This window comes from Chiloscyllium plagiosum, chromosome 33 (genome assembly GCF_004010195.1).
Source record: "Chiloscyllium plagiosum isolate BGI_BamShark_2017 chromosome 33, ASM401019v2, whole genome shotgun sequence".
NCBI classification, from domain to species: domain Eukaryota; kingdom Metazoa; phylum Chordata; class Chondrichthyes; order Orectolobiformes; family Hemiscylliidae; genus Chiloscyllium; species Chiloscyllium plagiosum.
In genome coordinates, this window is record NC_057742.1 from 16,880,835 (window position 1) to 16,901,817 (window position 20,983).

Here is a 20,983-nt window from a genome sequence, read left to right on the forward strand (position 1 = left end):
CGCCCCTCCCCCAAGTCCCTCCTCCCTACCTTTTATCTTAGCCTGCTGGACAAACTTTCCTCATTCCTGAAGAAGGGCTTATGCCCGAAACGTCGATTCTCCTGTTCCCTGGATGCTGCCTGACCTGCTGCGCTTTTCCAGCAACACATTACCAATTACAGTGTGACCAATTAAAGTGTAAGCATCAACAAGAACTCTCATTGAGAGAACCATTGCTGTTCTCAAACAATGGCTTTACTGTCTGGCCAAATCCACGGGGCATCCATCAGTACACTCCATAGCTGAAGAGCTCATTAGCTTTAATGCATAGCTCAATCCATTGTAGGTTCCTGGGGAGGAAAAAGTGGAGCAGAAAGGCGAGAGCAACTCCCCCTCCAAGTTAGTGATGGCAACACACTTTAATGAATGAATTACAGAAAAATGTGGCTGGCCTTTGTTGTTGAGCTGAAGTACAAGTTTCAAAGGTAATGTGCTTCAACAATTCCTAATCCTTGCCCTTCTGGGCTTGATTTACAGTGATGAGCTATCCACATACAACTAACGTTCAGTTGTCATTGATGTTGTTTCACCTTATCACAACGTTTTTGAATGTTCCTTTGTGTTTGTAACATGAGATTTAAATACATGACCCAAAAGATATGAAGCAGAGATTCCTCACTATTTACACCGGACCATTATAAACCTGGAGAGAAATGGAGATTAAATTAGAATGTATTTACATGGCATGAAGCTTGTGTTTCACATTGAATTGAGGAGTCCTTTGTTTCCCTCCTCCTCCTTTCCATGAACCTTTCTTCCCCCAAAGGTATTTTTTTTTCATACTTATCCCAAAGTGTGCTGAGCTGAAAAAGTCACCTCATAACTCAAGCTTGTAGCATATTAAGACTAGTTTCTAGCAACCTAGACTGCTGCTTTAGTGGGAAGCTCCTATTATAACATGTTTGACATGTCCCAAGCAGGCAATGTTGAATTGTTTGTAAGGAGACAGGTAATGAGACATACCAATTTTAATGATGATGTATAGGCTTATAAAATCTAATACTTTTTAAAAATCCCATGCATTTGCAGCTGGCTCATGTCTGATAGCTAATTAATTTGACAAACGCTTTACTGCTCTCATTAGATGCATTCCACAAATTAGTAGGTTTTTTGGAATAATTTGGTTACAGTATTTACTGTGCAAAATCTACATGATTACGCAGAAGCCAGGTTGTACCACACATTCTGCAGTAACTGATTTGTGCTACACTATATTGTAAAAGATGGAACATGAACTGACTTGGTGATATCTACAGTTCCATCAAAAGCAGTGAAGTCAGAAATGTTTGGGAAATTGAAGAGACTTTTCATTTTTACTGATGTTCTCAATTATGAATTGATTTTTAACAGCATGATTCAAGGGTACGCCGAGAAATTGAAAGAGACAATATCTGCTTTCTGGAAAGGCTTGCCAAGATAATGAACCCTCCAAAAGGTGGAATTATTTCAAGTGCCTATAATTTGAAAAGGTAGAATGTTTGTTTTTTTTGTGCCCCAGCCTTTTTATTTAAGGATGCAACTCAATGTTTCATGGATAAAAGCAATTATTTTTACTGTTGGAGCAGTAAAACTACGAATACTACAGGTAGGCAACCCTTTATCCGAAATCCGAAAAGCTCCAAAATCTGAAGGTTTTTTTTGGAAAGTTTTTTTCTCAATTACAAGGTTGTTTGGCGTACAAACAGTTAACCGAACTCCACACCCACTCGATGCGTGCCACTCAGATGCGGCGTGGGGGGAGCGTGGCTCAGCACTAGCAGGCCTCAGTTCTGTCTCAGGGCCCGTAGTACTCACTGCGAGTCTGCTGTTTGGTAAAATTTTTTAAAATTTCACTGTTGAACTGTCATTTATTCTGAAATTCGAAAAGCTCAGTTCCGAAAACCAGCTGGTCCCAAGCGTATCGGATAAAGGATTGTGTACTGTACTTGCCTTTAAGTGCTTTATAGTCATGAGTGATATGTTTTTCCAGTTGCTGATAATTTTATCAAATGCCTAAAAGTGTGCAAAAGCATCAGTGCCCGATGCAATGAGTTTATCATCAGTGAGAAATGACATCAGTATCTCTTTTGAGTTAATTAGAAAAACAATGAGTAGAATTAGTTAACAGTATTGTAGGGCTGCCTCTTATAAAGAATTAGGTGGGTTGCACACATCACCTACAATTTGAGCTCAAAGTTGTTCAACAGTTTACTAAATTCACAATGTAGTAATTTGACATTTCATCTTAATGTGGCTGCCATCGCCCTAAAAAGGAAGACACATAGGCAGTTGGAGAAATTAGGATTGCAAATTATTTAAGTAAGGGAACTTGTCAATGAATGTCATTGACAACAGAGAACATGAACTGATCAAATTTGCCAATCCAGTATCCACAGAGCATTTGCACATACTTGAATGTAGTGATGGAAATGTAAAATTAAATGTTTATCATAACTTGTGTATCTTTAGGCATTACTTTCACTTACCATGTGCCTAGTGAAAAGTATTGTAATTGAAAGGATGAAGGACAAGATGCTTTTAACAATGGGCACTGACAGCCAATGTTTTTGGAAAAGGCAAAATTTTCCCAATTTATTAAAACTGTGGGGGTGAGTATGATCAGTGCTACCTAACGCACCATGCCCAATGATGATATATCTGGCTCAACCATCTGTCAGTCAGTGCAGGGTCAGGTGAATTGGCCATATTAAATTGCCTGTAGTGTTAGATAAGGGGCAAATGTAGGGTAGGGGTGGGTTTCGCTTCGGCGGGTCGGTGTGGACTTGTTGGGCCGAAGGGCCTGTTTCCACACTGTAATCTACTCTAATCTAATCTAATCTTATTAAAACTGTGGGGGTGAGTATGATCAGTGCTACCTAACGCACCATGCCCAATGATGATATATCTGGCTCAACCATCTGTCAGTCAGCTCATTAAGAGCTGACAAGTGTCTCGTCAATCAGAGGCCAGCAGGCTCGGTGTTCTGAAGTCTGTTGGTTGAGACCTACTCCTAAGGGATTCCAGTTGCAAAAAGAAAAGGATATTTTTCCTTCTTTTCAGTGGAGGTCAATGTTTGGGAGGCAAGGGCAAGGGAAAGGGATGCCCTTTAGAGGTGGCACCCTTTGGAACAATTGGAGGATGCCACCCCCATTTGTCATATTGCCATGATTTCACCGGTGTGAAACTAGCCACCTTATATGTCTACTTGAGAGACAGCTGATGGGGGAGGTAGTGGGTTCACGTCCTTTTATGGCAATTAATTAACCATTTAAGAACTTTAATTGATGGCAAGTCAAGAAAGTTGCCCACTGACCTTCTTGCCCAGTGCTTAATTGCTGAGGTAGTGAAAAGGGGTAACTTGCTCTCCAGGGCCAGGCTCAGCCTTATTTCCCACCTAGAAAGAGGAGAAAATCACACTCGAAGTTTCTGACCTAATGTCAAAGTTGTCCATTTCAATAATTGACAGAATTTATTCTAACAGTTGTCTGATAAGCTAATTTGCTTGGCAATATATGATGGAAGTGGGAACTATGAGACAGTATTAATTCCACTAGGTTCTAACTTTTCAGAAATACTCTGAATTTTATGTTTCTTACATTCACATTGTACAACAGAACATTACTTCTATGAACATGTTATGGTGACAAAGCCTTACTTCATTTTGATACACTGTTATATTAATTATGAATTCCTATGCATAGATATGACATACATTTGCTTTGCAAATGGGTCAATCTGTAATTGTGCTTCTCTTTCAAATGATAGTATTGCACTATTTCAATTTTTTATGTACCATATCCTCACCCTGTACTGCAGGGACATTTCTACACTATAGAATCATAGAATTCCTGCAGCGTGGAAGCAGATCATTCAGTCCATTGAGCCCACACTAATCCCTTGAAGAGCAACCCATCCTATCCCTGTAACCCTGCATATCCCATGGCTAATCTACCTAATCTATGCAACCCTGGACACTGGGAAATTTAGCATGGTCAAACCACCAAACCTGCACACCTTTGGACCACGTCCACTACATCCACTTCTTTTTCTAAGTTTCTCAAATTGCTGTGGATTTTAGTATTTACACTATAATGATGCTAGAAAATCAGTGGATGTAAAATAACAGAGTGGACACTTCTGATTAATAACCTCTTCCCCTCTCAACACTTTTAAACCTGTACTTGGCTTTGATTCATGGTGTGCAATATCTGTAACATTGACTAGTTATTAAGGGCAATCTCTTCCGATTAGGCTTTCTGCATTGTTTAGTTCAGATGTTGATATTTTCAGATCTTTGGTGCTACCTTTATGTTTAGCTTATTTTTCCCAATAAAATGAGTATCCACCATTTCTAAAGTGGCTGCAATAGTGCAGTACTTAACTAAATAATTCACTCACTCTCCAAGGCAAAAATATAAAAAGTACAGCATCTGGATCCAAAAACTACTTTGAGTCCATTTAGAACAAACCACTCTGTTAAAAACCTGAAATTGTAGCAACAGCTGTGAAGCAGCAACTTGTAATTATAACATTTTTATTAAGCAATAATATTTGAGCTAGCAAAAAAGAGTGAAATACGCCTGTTCCGGTATGCTACTTTGCAAACTTTCACTTTGTCTATAATTGATAACTGCTTCATTTTCCAGAGATTAATATTGGAGGCCACAATGGGAAAAAGCACTATTGTTTATCAACCCCAGTATACATTTTTAGAACACTCAATGCATCATACAAGGTTCCACATGGTAGACTGGTTTGCACGGTTAGATTACATGGAATACAGAGAGAGCGAGCCATTTGGATACAGAATTGGCTCGAAGGGAGGAGACAGAGGGTGGTGGAGGAGGATTGCTTTTCAGAGTGGAGGCCTGTGACCAGTGGTGTGCCACAAGGATCAGTGCTATGTCCCCTGTTTTTTGATTTGAATGTGAACATAGGAGGTATAGTTAGTAAGTTTGCAGATGACACTAAAAGTGGTGGTGTAGTGGAAAGCCAAGAAGGTTACCTCAGATTACAACAGGATGTTGATCAGATGGCCCAGTGGGCTGAGGAGTGGCAGATGGAGTTTAGACAAATGTACATTTAGCAAAGGCAAATCACAGCAGGACTTATACACTGAATGGGAAGGTCCCGGGAAGTGTTGCTGAACAAAGAGACCTTGGAGATAGGTTCATGGTTTCAAATTGGAGTCACAGGTAGACAGGATAGTGAAGAAAGCATTTGGCATGCTTGCTTTTATTGGTCAGGGCATTGAGTATACAAGTTGGGAGATCATGTTGTGGCTGTACAGAACAATGGTTAGGTCACTTTTGGAATTCTGCAGGCATTCTGGTTTCCCTGCTTTTTGAAGGATGTTGTGAAACTTGAAAGGGTTCAGAAAAGATTTACAAGGATGTTGCCAGGAATGGTGGTTTGAGCTGTAGGAAGAGGCTGAACAGGGTGAGGCAATTTTTCCTAGAGCATCGGAGGCATAGCCAAGGTCTTTGCCCTAGACAGAGGAGCCCAAATCTAAAGGGTATAGGTGAGAGGGCAAAGATTTAAAAGGGACTTAAGTGGCAACTTTTTTGTGCAGACGATGGTGCCTACATGGAATGAGCTGCCAGAGGAAGTGGTGGAGGCTGGTACAATTACAACAATTAAAAGTCACCTGGATATATGAATACGAAAGGTTTAGAGGGATATGGACCAAATACTGGTAAATGGAACTCGATCAATTTATGATATCTGATCGACATGGATGAGTTGGACTGAGGGTTTGTTTCTATGTTGTACAACTCTATGACTCGAAGAGTTTCCCAGTCTCTCTTCACTCAAGTAATATACAGCCATACTATTCCTCCTACCAAAGTGGGAATTTCCATCTCACCTGCCAAATCTTTGACCATTCTCTTAATCTATGTCAACCGTTGCAGACTCATTTATATCCTCATGACAACTAATTTTATTACCTATTTTTCTGTCATCAAATTTAGCCACAATACATTTGGTCACTTCTTCCAAGTCATTGATGTAGATTGTAAATAGTTGATGCCCCAGAACTGATCTGTGAGGCAATCCATTCGTAATGTCTTTCCAAACTGAAAATGACCCATTTATCTCTACTGTTTGCTTCCTGTTAACTAATCAACCCTCAGTTCAGTCTAATTGTTGCCACCTAAACCATGAGTTCTTATTATATGCAATAGTCTTTGATGTGGCACTTTTCAAATCCATTTAATTCTTGTAGTGTGATCCCATATTGAATAATGGTTAGTGATTATTTCAGCAACCTTAATTAGGAAAACCTTTTTTCAAAAGAAATCCTTTACAACTGCCTTTAGTATTTTTTTTTAAAAAGTTTTCCTTTTCCCTGGGAAGAAAACCAAAGGACATGGTTCTTGTGAATCAAGCTGCCAATCAAAGGCTCCCAGTTCCTGTGCAACTTTTCTTCTTTGCATGTCTCTGGATGTCTGGGTCTTTAGGATGTGCCCATAATTATCTTAAAAGTTTTCTGGAAGATGTCCTTAAGCATAGGATCCAAACTAATATACATATTATGCATTATGTAGTCATAATTCAGTGCTTGAATTCTTTATCATATTTCTGACATCTTTTCTTTTTAAGACCACCAAAACATGATCAAGAAAAAGCCAAGCTCAGGCAACAGGTAGGATACAAATAACTAAAACTTTTGAAAATGTTTTCACCAAGCCTTGACAGTAAGTCAGCTCCTTGGATGTGTCATGTCATCTGCATTCTGATGAAAGTCTCCTAGAGCTTTCTACTTTGAGTTTTAGCATTGCAAAAACCTTACCAAGATGGCAGATAGGAAACATTTCAAAGATGCCCTCATAGTCTCCTTGAAAAAATGCAACATTCCCACTGATTGGGAACATCTTACCATTGAGGCAGACAAACTGAAGAGTCAGCATCTGCAAAGTTCTCAATCATTTCAGGAATCTTTGAGCTGAGGCTAATTACAAACAATGAAACAAATATGTGAAAACCTGAGTATCACACCCACTCACATCTTTAAGTATTTTAACACCACCTGCCCCATTCCTGGCAGGGTGTGTAGTTCCATCCTGAGTCACCTCAGGACTCTCAACTGTGGGGTGGAAGAAATTCATCCTTAGTCCTGAGGAATTGTCTAAGAGAAAACGGTAAGACACCATTGATCCTGGACTACCTATAGCCACATAACCCCAACAGTAGACAGTTTTAGCCACCGAATTAAACTAGTTTGCTATTGTAGTAACGCACCAACATTTCAAACACAAAACCCAATGGTTAAAAGGTGTAAAATGCAGTTAACAACTAGGATGTCATCTCTTTGAACTAGTACAATAAACATAATTAATGAATGACCTTGAGTTGTTTTCCCCTATAATGGCTAAAGTTTTACTGGCACATTGAATGAAAGAAATACTCTTTGCCAGTGCCTCATCACATTTCTCAGAAATTACTCCAATATTTCATAATCTCCAGTTCTGGGCACTGTGGTTTAGAAAGGATGTAAAGGCATTAGAGAGTGGACTGAAAAGATTCATGAGGATGGTTCCAGAGATGTTAAACTTCTGAGGATAGGTTGAAGAGGCTAGGGCTACTTCCTTTAAAAGGCCGAGAGGAGATTTAATGGAGATATTCAAAATAATGAGGATGCTGAATAGAATTGATAAAGAGAAACTGTTCTCATTCATGTACATATGAAGAACGAGAGGGAATAGGTTTAAAATAATAACTTGGTAAAGGCAACAAACGCCACAAAAGAAGAAACTATTTCACTCTGTGAGTGATTTAGACTTGTAATGCACTGCCTGAAAATAGTGGACCATTTATTAACTGCAAAGGAAGAATGTGCAGGATTATTGAGAGAATGCAGAAGAATGAAATGCACATGCTGAGAGCAAATTCTGACACAATGTACAGAATGGCCCCCTTCAATACTGTAGCAATTGTGTGAATACCATGAATTACTTTCACGAGCAGTTACTGTGGTTATATCAGTGATGCAATAAAATGCCACTATGTTCTCAACAGTGTTGAATGAGAAATTAGTGTGGCTAAAGAATGAGGAGACTTTCTTTTGCTCTCTTTTTGAATAGTGCCAAATGTTTAATAATGTCTGCCTGAATGCATTGAAATAGTCAAATAAAATTTCAGTGAATGTATCATTGGGAATATCTCTGACAGTATAACACTCCCTTATTATGATATTAAAATGTTAGACTCTGTTATTAGGTCTACAAGTTCTTGCTTTGAGACTGGATTAGTAACAAACCAAACCAAAATTTGAGGTGAAGTGGACCAGAGTAGAATTTGTAATGATAATTTTTTGGTGATGAGTGTATAACTTATCTTGTCAATTTCTGATACTTTGATTGCCAGGAAAACAAGAAACTCAAACTGATTTTGAGCAAATCATTATTCTATCACAGATCTGAGCAAATAATTGAAGAGGAAAACTTCAAAATTGTTGCTGTACAAAATTATAAGAATGTAACATGATGCTCTTGGTATTGAAGGAGTTAGAATTTGTTCGAATGTCTGAAATTGTTCAGTCATGATCCCAAATGAGTTGGATAACATACAAAGGTAGTGGATAGAAACTTAATTTAGTTTGTCAATATATAATTTAAGAGGATTTTTTCAATTTTAAATTGTAGTATAACTTCAATTGTTCTTGTAGAAGCTTGAGTTCCAACGTGTACAGATTGAAAATGAAAATATCGTAATGTTGGAGAGGTTGGCTGATATAATGGCTCCCCGCTCAGGAGGACCCAGCTGGAATGACTACAAGAAAGGAAAGTAGGTCATTGTTTTTATGCTATTTCTGTTTTTTTTCTAAATTATTTACATTACCCTTCTAAATACCAACTCCTCCTTGCCTACTTTCAGTTATCAAGTTCTTGCTTGACTTTTAAATTACCCATTGCTTTTGAAATTCTCTCCTAAGCTTGATTGTCAATATGGATCTTAGAATGGCCTCATAAAGCTATTTATTTTTACATACATTCCTCACCTTCAGATCTCCATTATTTAAATTAAATTATTTCCCTTGGTTCTGGGTATCTTTAAAATGTTTGTGAAAATTTAGTTCTCCTTTCATTTTCAAATGATTTACTCAATAATATAGATTTGATTACACTTTGTAATGGATAGTAAAAGCAGAAAGTGCTGGAGAAACTCAGCAGGTCTGGAAGTATCTGTGGAGAGAGAACCAGCATTAATGTTTTAAATCCTATATGACTCTTCTTCAGAATTGTTTGCAAGTGGGTCACAAAGTGGAGTCATTTTGGACTCAAAACATTAACTCTGTTTCTGTCTTCACCTGTGCTGTCAGACCTCTTCACATTTCCAGCATCTGCATTATTTTGCTTTTGTTCTATGTTAATAATGTTTGCTTCCTTTCAGATAGTTTCACGCTTTGGTTAATGATTCATTTAGGGGTCTTATTAATTCACATATTATCCAAGGATTTGTCCTGTCTTTTTCCAGATAAGTGGTCACCTCTGATCCAATATTACTCATTATCCTGATGACACTTCCATTCTAAGGTTGTGAGTTCCTTCTGATTTTATGCCCTTATTCCGTGCTCTAGCTTAATGACTGACTGTTTAGCCTTACTAGTGCAATCTGGCTGGGAGCTGGTGCCTGAGCTATTGTAACTGTGGAATGAGATTTCTTTTTACCTGTGGCAGCCTTTGAAGCTGCCTGAATTCCTGAAAGCCAGGAGCATATCCTGATGTATCTGTATTGATGCAGCAGGAGCAGCTACTATATAGGCTTAAAGAATGCTGTAACTGGCAGCAAGAAATAGGCAGTGGAATGTTTCCCCAAAGTATCTGAACTCCAATTTTAAATGACCCACAGCAAATTCCTTAAAGCAAAGTAGGGTTTATTACTGGATTCAGAACTTAGCAGAATGATTCATGACACACATTTAAACACGCATCCAATCAAGAAGAAAGGAAAGGTATTTACAAATTATTTAGGATCAAAGATATTAGAATTAGTTCATATGAATTAAAAGTAAGTCATTGTCTAGTTGAGTTTCTTGCAGTTGGCTGTGCAAAGCAGTCTCTTTCAGAGGAGCTGTGATGCAATCACATTTCTGATTAACAGGGAAATTTGTTGACTTTGCAGACTGAACAAGTTTTTTTCTTGAAATCAGGTTTTGAGGGATATTGAGATCAAAGAAAAGTGTATAGCAAAGCCTGGGGCTGCCTTCACTTTTGGTGTTCCAAGCAGACTGATGATCGATGCACAAAGCTACTCTAGTTAAAGGTGATTCAAAAATAGCAACTGTTTCAGTCATGTGACAGGGTTGTCTTGCAAATGCACTCAGCTGACAACATCGTTTTGATATTTCTTCATCAGAAACTTTTCTGACTGTTGAGACATTTGTACCAATCAAACAGTAATCTGTTTGGATGGTCTCCTTGGTTCAGAATTGGCTGAAAGCGGTGTCTTGTCAAAAAGATTATTGTCTTTTATGTTAGCTTGGGTTGGAATGTTCATCCAGTCAGTGACATTCGAAAACGAGGGAACCATTTATCTTCTGGTTACTGCTGGTCAAAACTTTTGGTGAACTGACATTACGTAATCAGTAGCATCCAAGCTGTCAATTGAGAAAAGTATTAATTTTTAAGAAAAGCTAAGCAAGAGAATATAGATTTAATAAATCAATTTAGATCTCTCTCTTCTTACCCTGTGGGTATTAAAAGTTAACACAAGTAGCATCCACCTGTTCTTCTTCAAGAAGCCTCAATTAAACTGAAGTGGATACCTGGTGTAATTGATTTGAAATAGTTTGTATTTCAAAGATACGGTTTCTTTGTTTTCTGCAACTCCACTATACACCTTCTAGGAGTGACGATCACCAACAGTCTGTCTGAGCCATCCACGTTGATGCAATGGTCAAGAAGGCATGTGAATGACTCTCCTACCTCAGGAAGCATGTCATAAGGATTCTCTCTAACCTTTATAGATGCACCATAGAAAGTATTGAACCTGGATGCACCACAGCTTGATATAGCAACTACCTTTCCATGATTGTAAGAAATTACAGAAAGTTGCAAACACAGCCCAGACCATCATGCAAGCCAACCTTCCATCCATTGACTCCATCTACACTTTTCAATGCCTCGCAAAGGCAGCTAACATCATCAAAGACCCCTCCCACCTTGGTTATAATCTCTTCCAACCTCTTCCATCAGGTAGAAGATACAAGAGCTTAAACACACAAACCAACAGGTTCAAGAACAGCTTCTTCCCTGCTGTTATTAGACTTCTGAATGGACCTCTCAAATTTCAAACCTAACGTTAATTATGCTTTTTGTACACCTTCTTTGCAGCTGTAATTTTGTATTCCTTGCTCTGTTCAATAACCCTATGATCTTTGTATGTTAAGAGCTGCATGTACTCCATGCAAAACAAAGCTTTTCTGTGTAATTAGGTACATGTGACAACAATAAATCAAATCAATGGCTTGAAGTTAGTGGTGTGAAGGAGGGAAGTCCATTGATGAAGCAGCTGAAGGTGGTTGGGCTTAGAACACTATCCTAAGGAGCTCCTGCGGAGATGTCCAGGAACTGAGTTGACTGACCTCCAACATCCACAACCATCTTTCTCTGTGTCAACTATGACTCCAACCAGCACAAAGTCTATCCCCTGATTCTCATTGATTCCACTTTTGCTAGAACTCCTTGACTCCACACTTGGTAGAATGTGGCCTTGATGTCAAGGCCTATCTCTCTCACCTCACCTCTGGAATTCAGCTCTTTTGTCCATATTTGAACATGGTTGTAGTGAGGTCAGGACCTGGCAGAACCCAAACTGGGCAGTAAGCATGTTATTGCTAAGCAGGTCCTTGCTTTATAGCACTGTTGATGACAATATCCATCACTTTACTGATGATTAAAAGCACACTGTATACTGATGGGGTAGTCATTAGCCAGGTTGCATTTGTCCTGCTTCTTATGTACAGGACATACCTACTATGCATCAAAGATTCTTAGCATCTTCCAAACCTGCAACTACTTTGATCTAGAAGGACAAGGTGTATTTCTGGCTTGGAAATACACCATCATTACTTCACTGTTGCTGGGTCAAAATCCTGAGATCCCTCCCTAAGAGCATTGTGGCTCCACATCAAGTACAGCACACGGACTGCAGCGGTTCAAGAAGACAGCTCACCACCACCTCAAGGGTAACTAAGGATAGACAATAAATGCTGGCCAGCCGACGACACCTGTGTCCCACAAGTGAATCAAGCAAAAATAAAGTCATATATTTGTAGAAATGGGTCAAGTATGGAACGTACTTTTGAGGAATTGATGGATGTGGGTATAATGATTAAAAGATATTTGGATAAGAACATGAACAGAAAAGGTTTGGAGGGATATGGGCCAGGAGCGGACAGGTGGGACTCGTTTAGTTTGGGATTATGTTCAGCCTGGACTGGTTGGACTGAAGGGTCTGTTTCCATGCTGTATGAGTCTATGACTCCATGAGAATTAGAAAGTCTGTTTAAGTTATCTGGATATTTGCTTTGAAGGAGATAGTTTTGGTTTGGTATGGATTGAATCTCACAGGATTGTGAAAGCCAGCGGGAGTTGCTTTTTAGTGAGGCCTGCCCTTAAGTAGTGAAAACACTAACTTTATCATTCAGGGAATGTAGGCGGGACTCAAGATCAGTTTGGAATTAGTAAGCAAATGAAAGGTTAGAGACCTACGGGGCAACTTTTTCATGCAGAGGGTGGTATGTGTATGGAATGAGCTGCCAGAGGAAGTAGTGGAGGCTGGTACAATTGCAAGATTTAAGAGGCATTTGGATGGGTATATGAATGGGAAGGGTTTGGAGGGATATGAGCCGGGTGCTGGCAGGTGTGACTAGATTGGGTTGGGATATCTGGTTGGTATGGACAGGTTGGACCGAAGGGTCTGTTTCCATGCTGTACATCTCTATGACTATGCCTCTATAATTCTACAGTAATCCTCACAGAGCCTTGAGGTAGAAAGCAGTCAGCAGAGTTAGCTTTGAAACTTTGAGAGTGCAGTTGTCTTTCTGTTGGTAACCAGCTCAAGAGATTGAGGTATCCATGTGTGCAAGGTATGAAATAAACGTTGGAAGGTTTCCTAGTCAAAAAAAAACTAATAGAAGGATCCCCATAAAATCTTACACTGGAAAATACCTAGAAATCTGGGGAGAATAAATGTAAACACTGGGGCTGTGGCATGCCTTATGGGATGATCCCTAAAGTTGTGACTAAATATTAGTTTAATGCATAATGGAATTCTTTGGGGGAGTAGGGGTAGCTGGAAAAAACCTTGAATTGAGTTCATAGCATAAATAATTATAAAGTGTACGGTTTAGTTGATTGTGCTTGGTTTAATTTTTCCAGCAAAGTTTGCATTTGTTTAAAAATATGAAACCTTTTGGTGTAGTTCTGTTTGGATTTCTCTCTGAACTTGAACAGCCCTTGACAATTTCAGCATATTTATGTCTGATTTCTCTCTATGAATATTAGATGATCCAAATCTCTGATGATTGTGTTCTTACTCAAAACAAGTCCTGTTGCCTATCAGCTGCTAGTCTAGAAATGTCTTTATACTTAAATTCTCATCCTTTTATTTTGCATAGAATTATTACGGTGGAGAAAGAGATCATTTGGCCCATTGGGTTTGTATCAGCTCTCTGAATATTTTAACTTAGTGCCAAACTCCTGGCTTTCTGATAACACTGCACATTCTTCCTATTTAAATAACACAAAATGCACTCTTGAATGCCTCAGTTTAACCTGCTTCCACCACACTTCCAGGCAATGTATTCAAAAACCAGACCACTCGATGTGAAAAGGTTTGCTCTCACCTTGCATTTGCTCCCCTTGCAAAACTGTGCCCTCTGGTTCTTGATCATCATACAACTGGGAACAGTTCCCTTCAATCTATCCTCCTAACTGACGTTCCTCATCCCTGGATCCTTTCTTCTAAACCTCTTCTGCATGTTCTTCAATGCATGAACATTGTTCCTAGAATTTTATCCAATACTCCAGCTAAGGTCCAACCTTTGTCTCCAGTAGGTTCGCCATAGCCTCCTTGTTATTGTACTCTGGGACTCTATTAATGAAGTAGGAGAAAGTGAGGACTATAGATGCTGGAGATCAGAACTGAGAGTGTGATGCTGGAAAAGCGCAGGAGGTCAGGCAGCATCCAATGAGCAGGAGAATTGATGTTTTGGGCATAAGCCCTTCATCAGGAAGGGCTTATGCCCGAAGTGTTGATTCTCCTGCTCATTAGATGCTGCCTGACCTGCTGTGCTTTTCCAGCACCACACTCTCACCTCTATTAATGAAGCCTAGCATACTGTATACTGTATAAATAGCTCTATTTGTCTGTCCTGACTTACGCACATGTATACCTGTATATCTCTGCTCCTACAGACTTTTTGAAATAGTGCTCTCTATTTTGTGCTGTCACACTATGTCTTTTATACCAAACTGTGTCACCTCTCACTCCCCACTTCATCTGCCACTTATCTGCCCACTCCACCAATTTGTCAATGTTCTTGTGAAGTTCTACACTGTCCAACTCACAGTTCACCATTTTTTCGAGTTTGTGTTGTTTGTGAACTGTGAAATTGCCCCCTGCCTATCATGATCTAGACAAAATAGGGTCTTAGTCCTTCCATGGACCTGTTCCTTCTATATTTGTAATCTTCTCCAGCTCCACGATCCTTTGAGATGTTTTTACTTTTTTAATTCTGGTTTCTTGAGCATTATCAATATTAATCCTTCCAACAATGGTGACTACACCTTCAATTGTCCAAGTCCAATGTTCTAGAATACCTATTGTACAATATTCCACTTCTCTATTTTCCTTTCTGTCTTTAATTATTTCTTAAAGCCTTCTGCTTTTCAACCTTACACAGAAGCTGAACCAGATGACTAAATGTGCCATATTTTGTTTCATAATGCTTCCGTGAAAGCACCACATCATGCTTTACTAGGTCAAAGGGGCTATGTAAATATAATTTGGTTTGGGGGAGCAGACTTGAGGGGCCAAATGGCTTATTCCTGTTCTTATTTCTTATGTCTTTTCTATAAGCAACTTTGGTAAGTTATTCACAGATGTTGCCATTTTAGCTTATTGGTAATCCATTTACATGTAGTTAACACATTAGACATATTATATTTAGTGTAATTTCTAATTGCTTATTTTTTTAATTTTTTGTTTTTCTGCAAGATTTAGTCACTTTTTTAAATTCATTTGAGCATATGATACATGATAACTGAACACTTTTTTTCATTATTGACATCACATTATATTCATGATGCAAGTTGATGAAATATTGATCTGAAGATCTGGAAAAATGGTATACTGAGAACAACTTAGCTCTCAATGCCGGAAAACCAAGGAACTCATTATTGACTTTCAGCAGGATGCTACTTATGCCCCCCCCCCACACATTAACAGCATAGAGGTGGAACGAGTGGAGAGTGTCAAGCTCCTGGGAGTGATCATCCACAACAAGCTTTCTTGGACTCTTCATGTGGACGCCTGGTTATAAAGGCCCAACAACGTCTCTTCTTCCTCAGACAGCTGAGGAAATTTGGCAAGACAGTGAATACGCTTGCCAACTTTTATAAGTGCACCATAGAGAGCATTCTGCCTGGATGTATCACTACCTGGTATGACAATTGTACCATTCAGGATTAGAGACGGTTACAGAGAGTGGTGAACTCGGCCCTGACAATAACAATGGCCAACCTCTCATCTATTGAATTCATCTACCAGGCCTGCTGTCAAGGAAAGGTCGCCAGCATTCTCAAAGATCCATTCCCCCCAGCAATGTTTTCCTACAACCTCTAACATCGGTGAGAAGGTACGGAAGCCTGAACACCCACACCATCCGGTTTCATAATAGTTTCTACCTTACTGTGTTAGAATACTGAATGGACTCACAAATTCTTAACATTCACCATACCTGTGTTTTTATTTTTGCTGCTGTTTACCTATTATTTACTTATCTATGCTACTTAATTATGTGATCTGCCTGTATTGCTCGCAAGACAAAGCTTTTCACTGTGCCTCAGTACAAGTGACAATAAATTCAATTCAATTCATTAAGGGTGCATCTGGACCTTGTGAGCACAGTCCAATGGTTTTATCACCTTGACCAATGAAAGAATGAGACAGAAAGACATACGTGAAACAGAAAATGGGATGGAGGACTGAGAACTGAATGAAACAGGAAAGGAAAGCAGAAAAAACTGCAAAAACTGAAATAATAAAACAAAAGAAGATTATGAGCTTGTTTTCTTTAGAAATTGTTGCATTTATGGAGATTATAAGTGAATGAAAGTGTATTGTATGACATTTCCCAATGTTTTTTTGACCTTAGGTAAAAAAAATCAAGATCCATTTAGCTTACCTTCTAACAGTTGATAAGGGGGTAGTTGCTGAACAATTTCTATGCATTAGTTTACAGCAGCCCTTGAAATAGCACAAAGAAAGCCCCAGTAGTGAAAGATGTGGGGTTGGTATTCAACATGTCGTTTCTCAAGCTATTAATATTTTGTGTCCTACCTAGAATGTTATTTTCTGAAAATAACGTATTTAGTTTCGATGTATAAATACCGCAACAACTTTATCTTCCTAAATTGACACGAATATGGATGGCAGCACCAAAGATTACCCCAGCACAGCTAAAAAGAGAAAACATTCTTAGAATCTCACTATCTCATGAAGGCACACCCTGTGACTTTATTGGTCTCTTTACAAACCTCCAGATGAATGTCATGTGAGCACCTGATGATACATAATTACCAAGGTTCTTTAAGGCATTATTAGTTTTGAGTGGCTGTGGTAAGAATGATTTTTAATATTGACAAAAATATCACAATTTTACAAAAGGTAATAGTGAGGTTAATTGTGGAGTGACCCAAATCATCCAGCAATCTGTGCAAAATCAGAATTTATGAAACAGCTGGATGAACAGTGTGTTGGATTAATATTTTCTAATGGTGGGACGACCAGGCCTGTGATTTCTGGCCAATTATTTATTGGCCAAAACTTTGGACAATGATGTCAGTATAATTTCCTCTGTGCTGTAATAAGAAAGACTGTTAATGTGTATGGATTGTATTCTATGGGTTTGAAAATGAAATAAACATCTTCAATAACAATAGACCATTACAATCATCTTAATGTGGGATTTGACTGAAAAACCGATTTCTTACAGATGGAGTACAATATCAATGACACAAGAGAAGCTGCCACAAATTTCCCAAGAACCAAGGAGTGTAATGTCCAGAAAACCAATGCCAAAACAACAGAAGGTAAACTGCAATCATTTTTAACTGAAACAAAAACTATTGGGTCAAATCATCTGGTCTCTTGATTTTTAGAGACAGGAACTACGACTGATGATGCATGCGTGGATTCTATGGAAGTCCTAATGCTCAGACCTACATGGGAATTGCTTGGAAAGTTTAAACTTCTAAATGATAATTCTCTTTTTCCCCACATGAGATGTCTTATTAATATGTGATTATACTGTGTGGTTATTCCATATAACTCTTGTGGAACACAGCGATTCAAGGGCAACAGCTCATCACCATCTTCTCAAGGGTAACTGAGGATGGGCTGACCAGCCAATGATGTCCACATCCCACAAGTGAATAAAAAAATCTTAGAGTAAACGTAAATTATATTTATGAAGCATAACAATTTTAAAAAGCTTAATTTTCATAAAAAATAACTTGTTCATGTTTGAAGTGCCAAATAAGTAGCCACATGACTTGACATTCAATTGGCATTTTCAGTGGAAAATTTTTGGAGTTTGTTTTTCTGAGCTGACATTGCACAAATCTGTTACTCCTCGATGCAAAGTTGCCAATCCTTTTTTGTCATAAAATTATAAATGGACAACTTGCTGAAATTTTTAAAAACTGTCTGCACTATTTTACAATCACCACATTCACCGTTACATTTCCATCTTATGGAATCATAGAATCCCTACAGTATGGAAACAAACCCCTCGGCTTAGCAAGTCCACATCGGCGCTCTGAAGAGTAACTCATGCTACATTCTAAAAATATGCTCTTAAACTAACTAATGTTTATCTACTCCTGGATTATATCTGCAGTTCTCTGTAGGTCTTATTTAACTGTCATAGATCTGACCTTCAAACAATAGCCCCTGTTATCCAAAGAGAAACCTTGAAGTAATCATTCAAATAGAATTCATGACCTTGATCAATTATGGTCTTGTTTCATTGTGAAGTGTAGAAGTGTCTTCTCATCCATATCACATTCAAAAATCTCTTTATTTATTTAACAATGTGATGGGAACAGATTTCTTTTACTATGAATGGGTATGAAACTTCTGAATACTTAAGGTCATGAACAGAGTTTCAAAATCTGGTCTGGACCAAGAGAAAGCCTTTGACAGGATATCGTACATGAGAGAGGTTCTCTCCAAATGGGTTTTGGGGACGGAATCTGCAATTGAATCTGACTGCTCTACACCAACATTGTTAGTGCAGTTGGTGTAGAGCAGTGAGTGGGAATCAGAAAGCTTTCCAATCAGATCTGGAGTCAGGCAGGGCTACCCACTCTCTCCTGTCTTGTTTGTGTGCTGTATAGAGCCATTGCTGACTCCATCAGGAAAGATGTGAACCTGAGACGGGTGACTATTCCTGCCAGTGGCGCCTACAGGTTAAGGTTTCCCTGTACATGGATGATGTCGCTGTTTTCTGCTCAGATCCACTGTCAGTGCACAGACTCGTGCATCTGTGACCAGTTTGAACAGGCCTTGGGGGTTTGAGGTAAATAAGGCAAGAGTGAGGCCATGCTGTTGAAAACTGGGAGAAAGTGAGGACTGCAGATGCTGGGAATCAGAGTTTAAAAATGTGTTTCTGGAAAAGCGCAGCAGGTCAGGCAGCACCAAAGGAGAAGGAGAATCGACGTTTCGGGCCAAACAATCCTCTATCGCCTTCACCATCAGGACAGACCACCAGTGAGTGCTGGGTTTGGAGGGGCTCAGGCATACGCCAAGTCTTGGAAAGGAGCGTGTCGCTAAGGTGTGGCAGAAATTGAGCAGATGGGAGCACCGGTCTCTCTACATGGTGGGTAAAAATCTGGTGATCAGATGTGAGGTACTCTCAGTGTTATTGTACTTGGCACAGCTTTGGCCTATTCTCCGAACCTGCGCCACCGCAGTCACCCAGGCTATCTTTCACTTCATGTGGAGATCGAAGATGGATCACGTCCAAAGGAACACCGTGCACAAAGGTCTGGACAAAGGGATAAAAAACATCCAACACTATCCTCACCCTGATGGCCACCTTTGTGTGTGGCTGCATCAAGCTGTGCATGGATCCCTGGTACGCAAACACCAAATGTCACTACATACTGAGGTTCGACCTATCCCTGGTGTTATGAAGGATGGACCTGGCCTCACTGCCGTGGAACACTGCAAATAATTTGACCATTCCATATCATCTGTCCTTTGTGGAGAAATTTGTGAAGGCAAACACCTTTGACCACAAGTCCATCAGGAAGTGGTCAGCATGTAGCATCCTTGAGATCCTGCAGGAAAAAGAGAGGGCGGATCCTGTTGAACAGTTCCCTGGGCAGACTGTCAAAGCCATTTAGCAGAATGCCCCATCTCCAGAACTTTCAAACAAGCACCAGGTCATTGCTTGGCTGGTGGCGAGAAAGGCACTGCCTGAGAGATCCTTTCTGCATGCCCACACCCTCTGTGCCAACGCCGCTGCCCTCGAAGCAGCTGTGGAGGGGATGTACTGCCACACTCCCTTCTGGAATGTGCCTATGCAAAGAATGTCTGGTGAGGAATGCAGTGGTGTTTGTAAAGGTTCATCCTAAGCAGTTCTGTGACGTGCAGTGATGTGCTGTACGGTCTATTCCCTTCGGACGTACACTGAGACAAACATTGACATTGCCTGGAGGACCATCAATGGGGTGAAAGACACTTTTTGGTCTGCCTGAAACTTGTTAGTCTTCAAGTTGAAAGAGTTGACCCCGACTGAGTGTTGCAGACTGGCACATTCCAAGGCCCAGGGCTCTGTGCTGAGGGATGCACTGAAGCTTGGGGCAACTGCCGCCAAGTCACAGTGGGGAAAGACCACTGTGTAAGGTCCTTCTGCCAAGGAATAACAGGGTTCTCTTCAGTAATTGGGCCCTGCTGATGCCTCAGCTAAATGCCAAGAGGTTGACTGTAAATATTGAGAATGGTGAACATCAAAGACTTAATTGATTCCCTGTAAGTTAAGAGAGCATCGATATGAATGGCTCCATTAACTGTACAGGTACCTAAGATTTCTTTCTATGAATAAAGTATGTTTTTGCAGTAAATTAGGAAATAAAAATAATTGATTCCAAGATTACATTTCTTAGCCAAATAGATATTTTAAGATGTTGTAAGATATTTTAACTGTGCTGTCTCCTTGGCTAATGCAAAGATCATAACCTGATCTAGAGTCATTGAGATGTACAGCATGGCAACAGACCCTTCAGTCCAACTTGTCCATGCCAATAATGTATCCTAAATTAATCTCGTCCCATTTACCAGCATTTGGTCCATATCTCTCTAAATCCTTCCTATTCATGTACCCATTCGGAAGCCTTTTAAATGTTGTAATCATACAAGCTTCCATCACTTCCTCTGGCAGCTCATTCCATGTATGCACCACCCTCCGTGTGAAAAACACTCCCCTTAGGTTCCTTTTAAATGTTTCCCCTCTCACCTTAAACCTATGCTCTCTAGTTTTGGACTCTGCTACTCTGGGGAAAATACCTTGGCTATTCACCCTTTCCATGCCTCTCATGATTTTTACAAACCTTTATAAGGTCACCCCTCAGCCTCCAAAATTCCAGGGTAAATAGCTTGAATAATGTTTATCATAATAAACACAGTCAGCTGTGTGACTTCATTATAGCCAGGTGAAGGTGAAATAGTG

General features: G+C 39.6%; 1 protein-coding gene across 1 annotated transcript in view; it reads left to right on the forward strand.

The window, feature by feature from the left end:
* Positions 1-20,983, forward strand: part of LOC122539893 — a 63,884-nt gene that overhangs the window by 17,711 nt on the left and 25,190 nt on the right. Inside the window, exons 5-8 of the mRNA XM_043675045.1 lie at positions 1,390-1,508; positions 6,622-6,664; positions 8,687-8,805; positions 17,243-17,339. Coding sequence (XP_043530980.1) covers positions 1,390-1,508; positions 6,622-6,664; positions 8,687-8,805; positions 17,243-17,339 — 378 coding nt within the window. The remainder of the gene's footprint in view (positions 1-1,389; positions 1,509-6,621; positions 6,665-8,686; positions 8,806-17,242; positions 17,340-20,983) is intronic.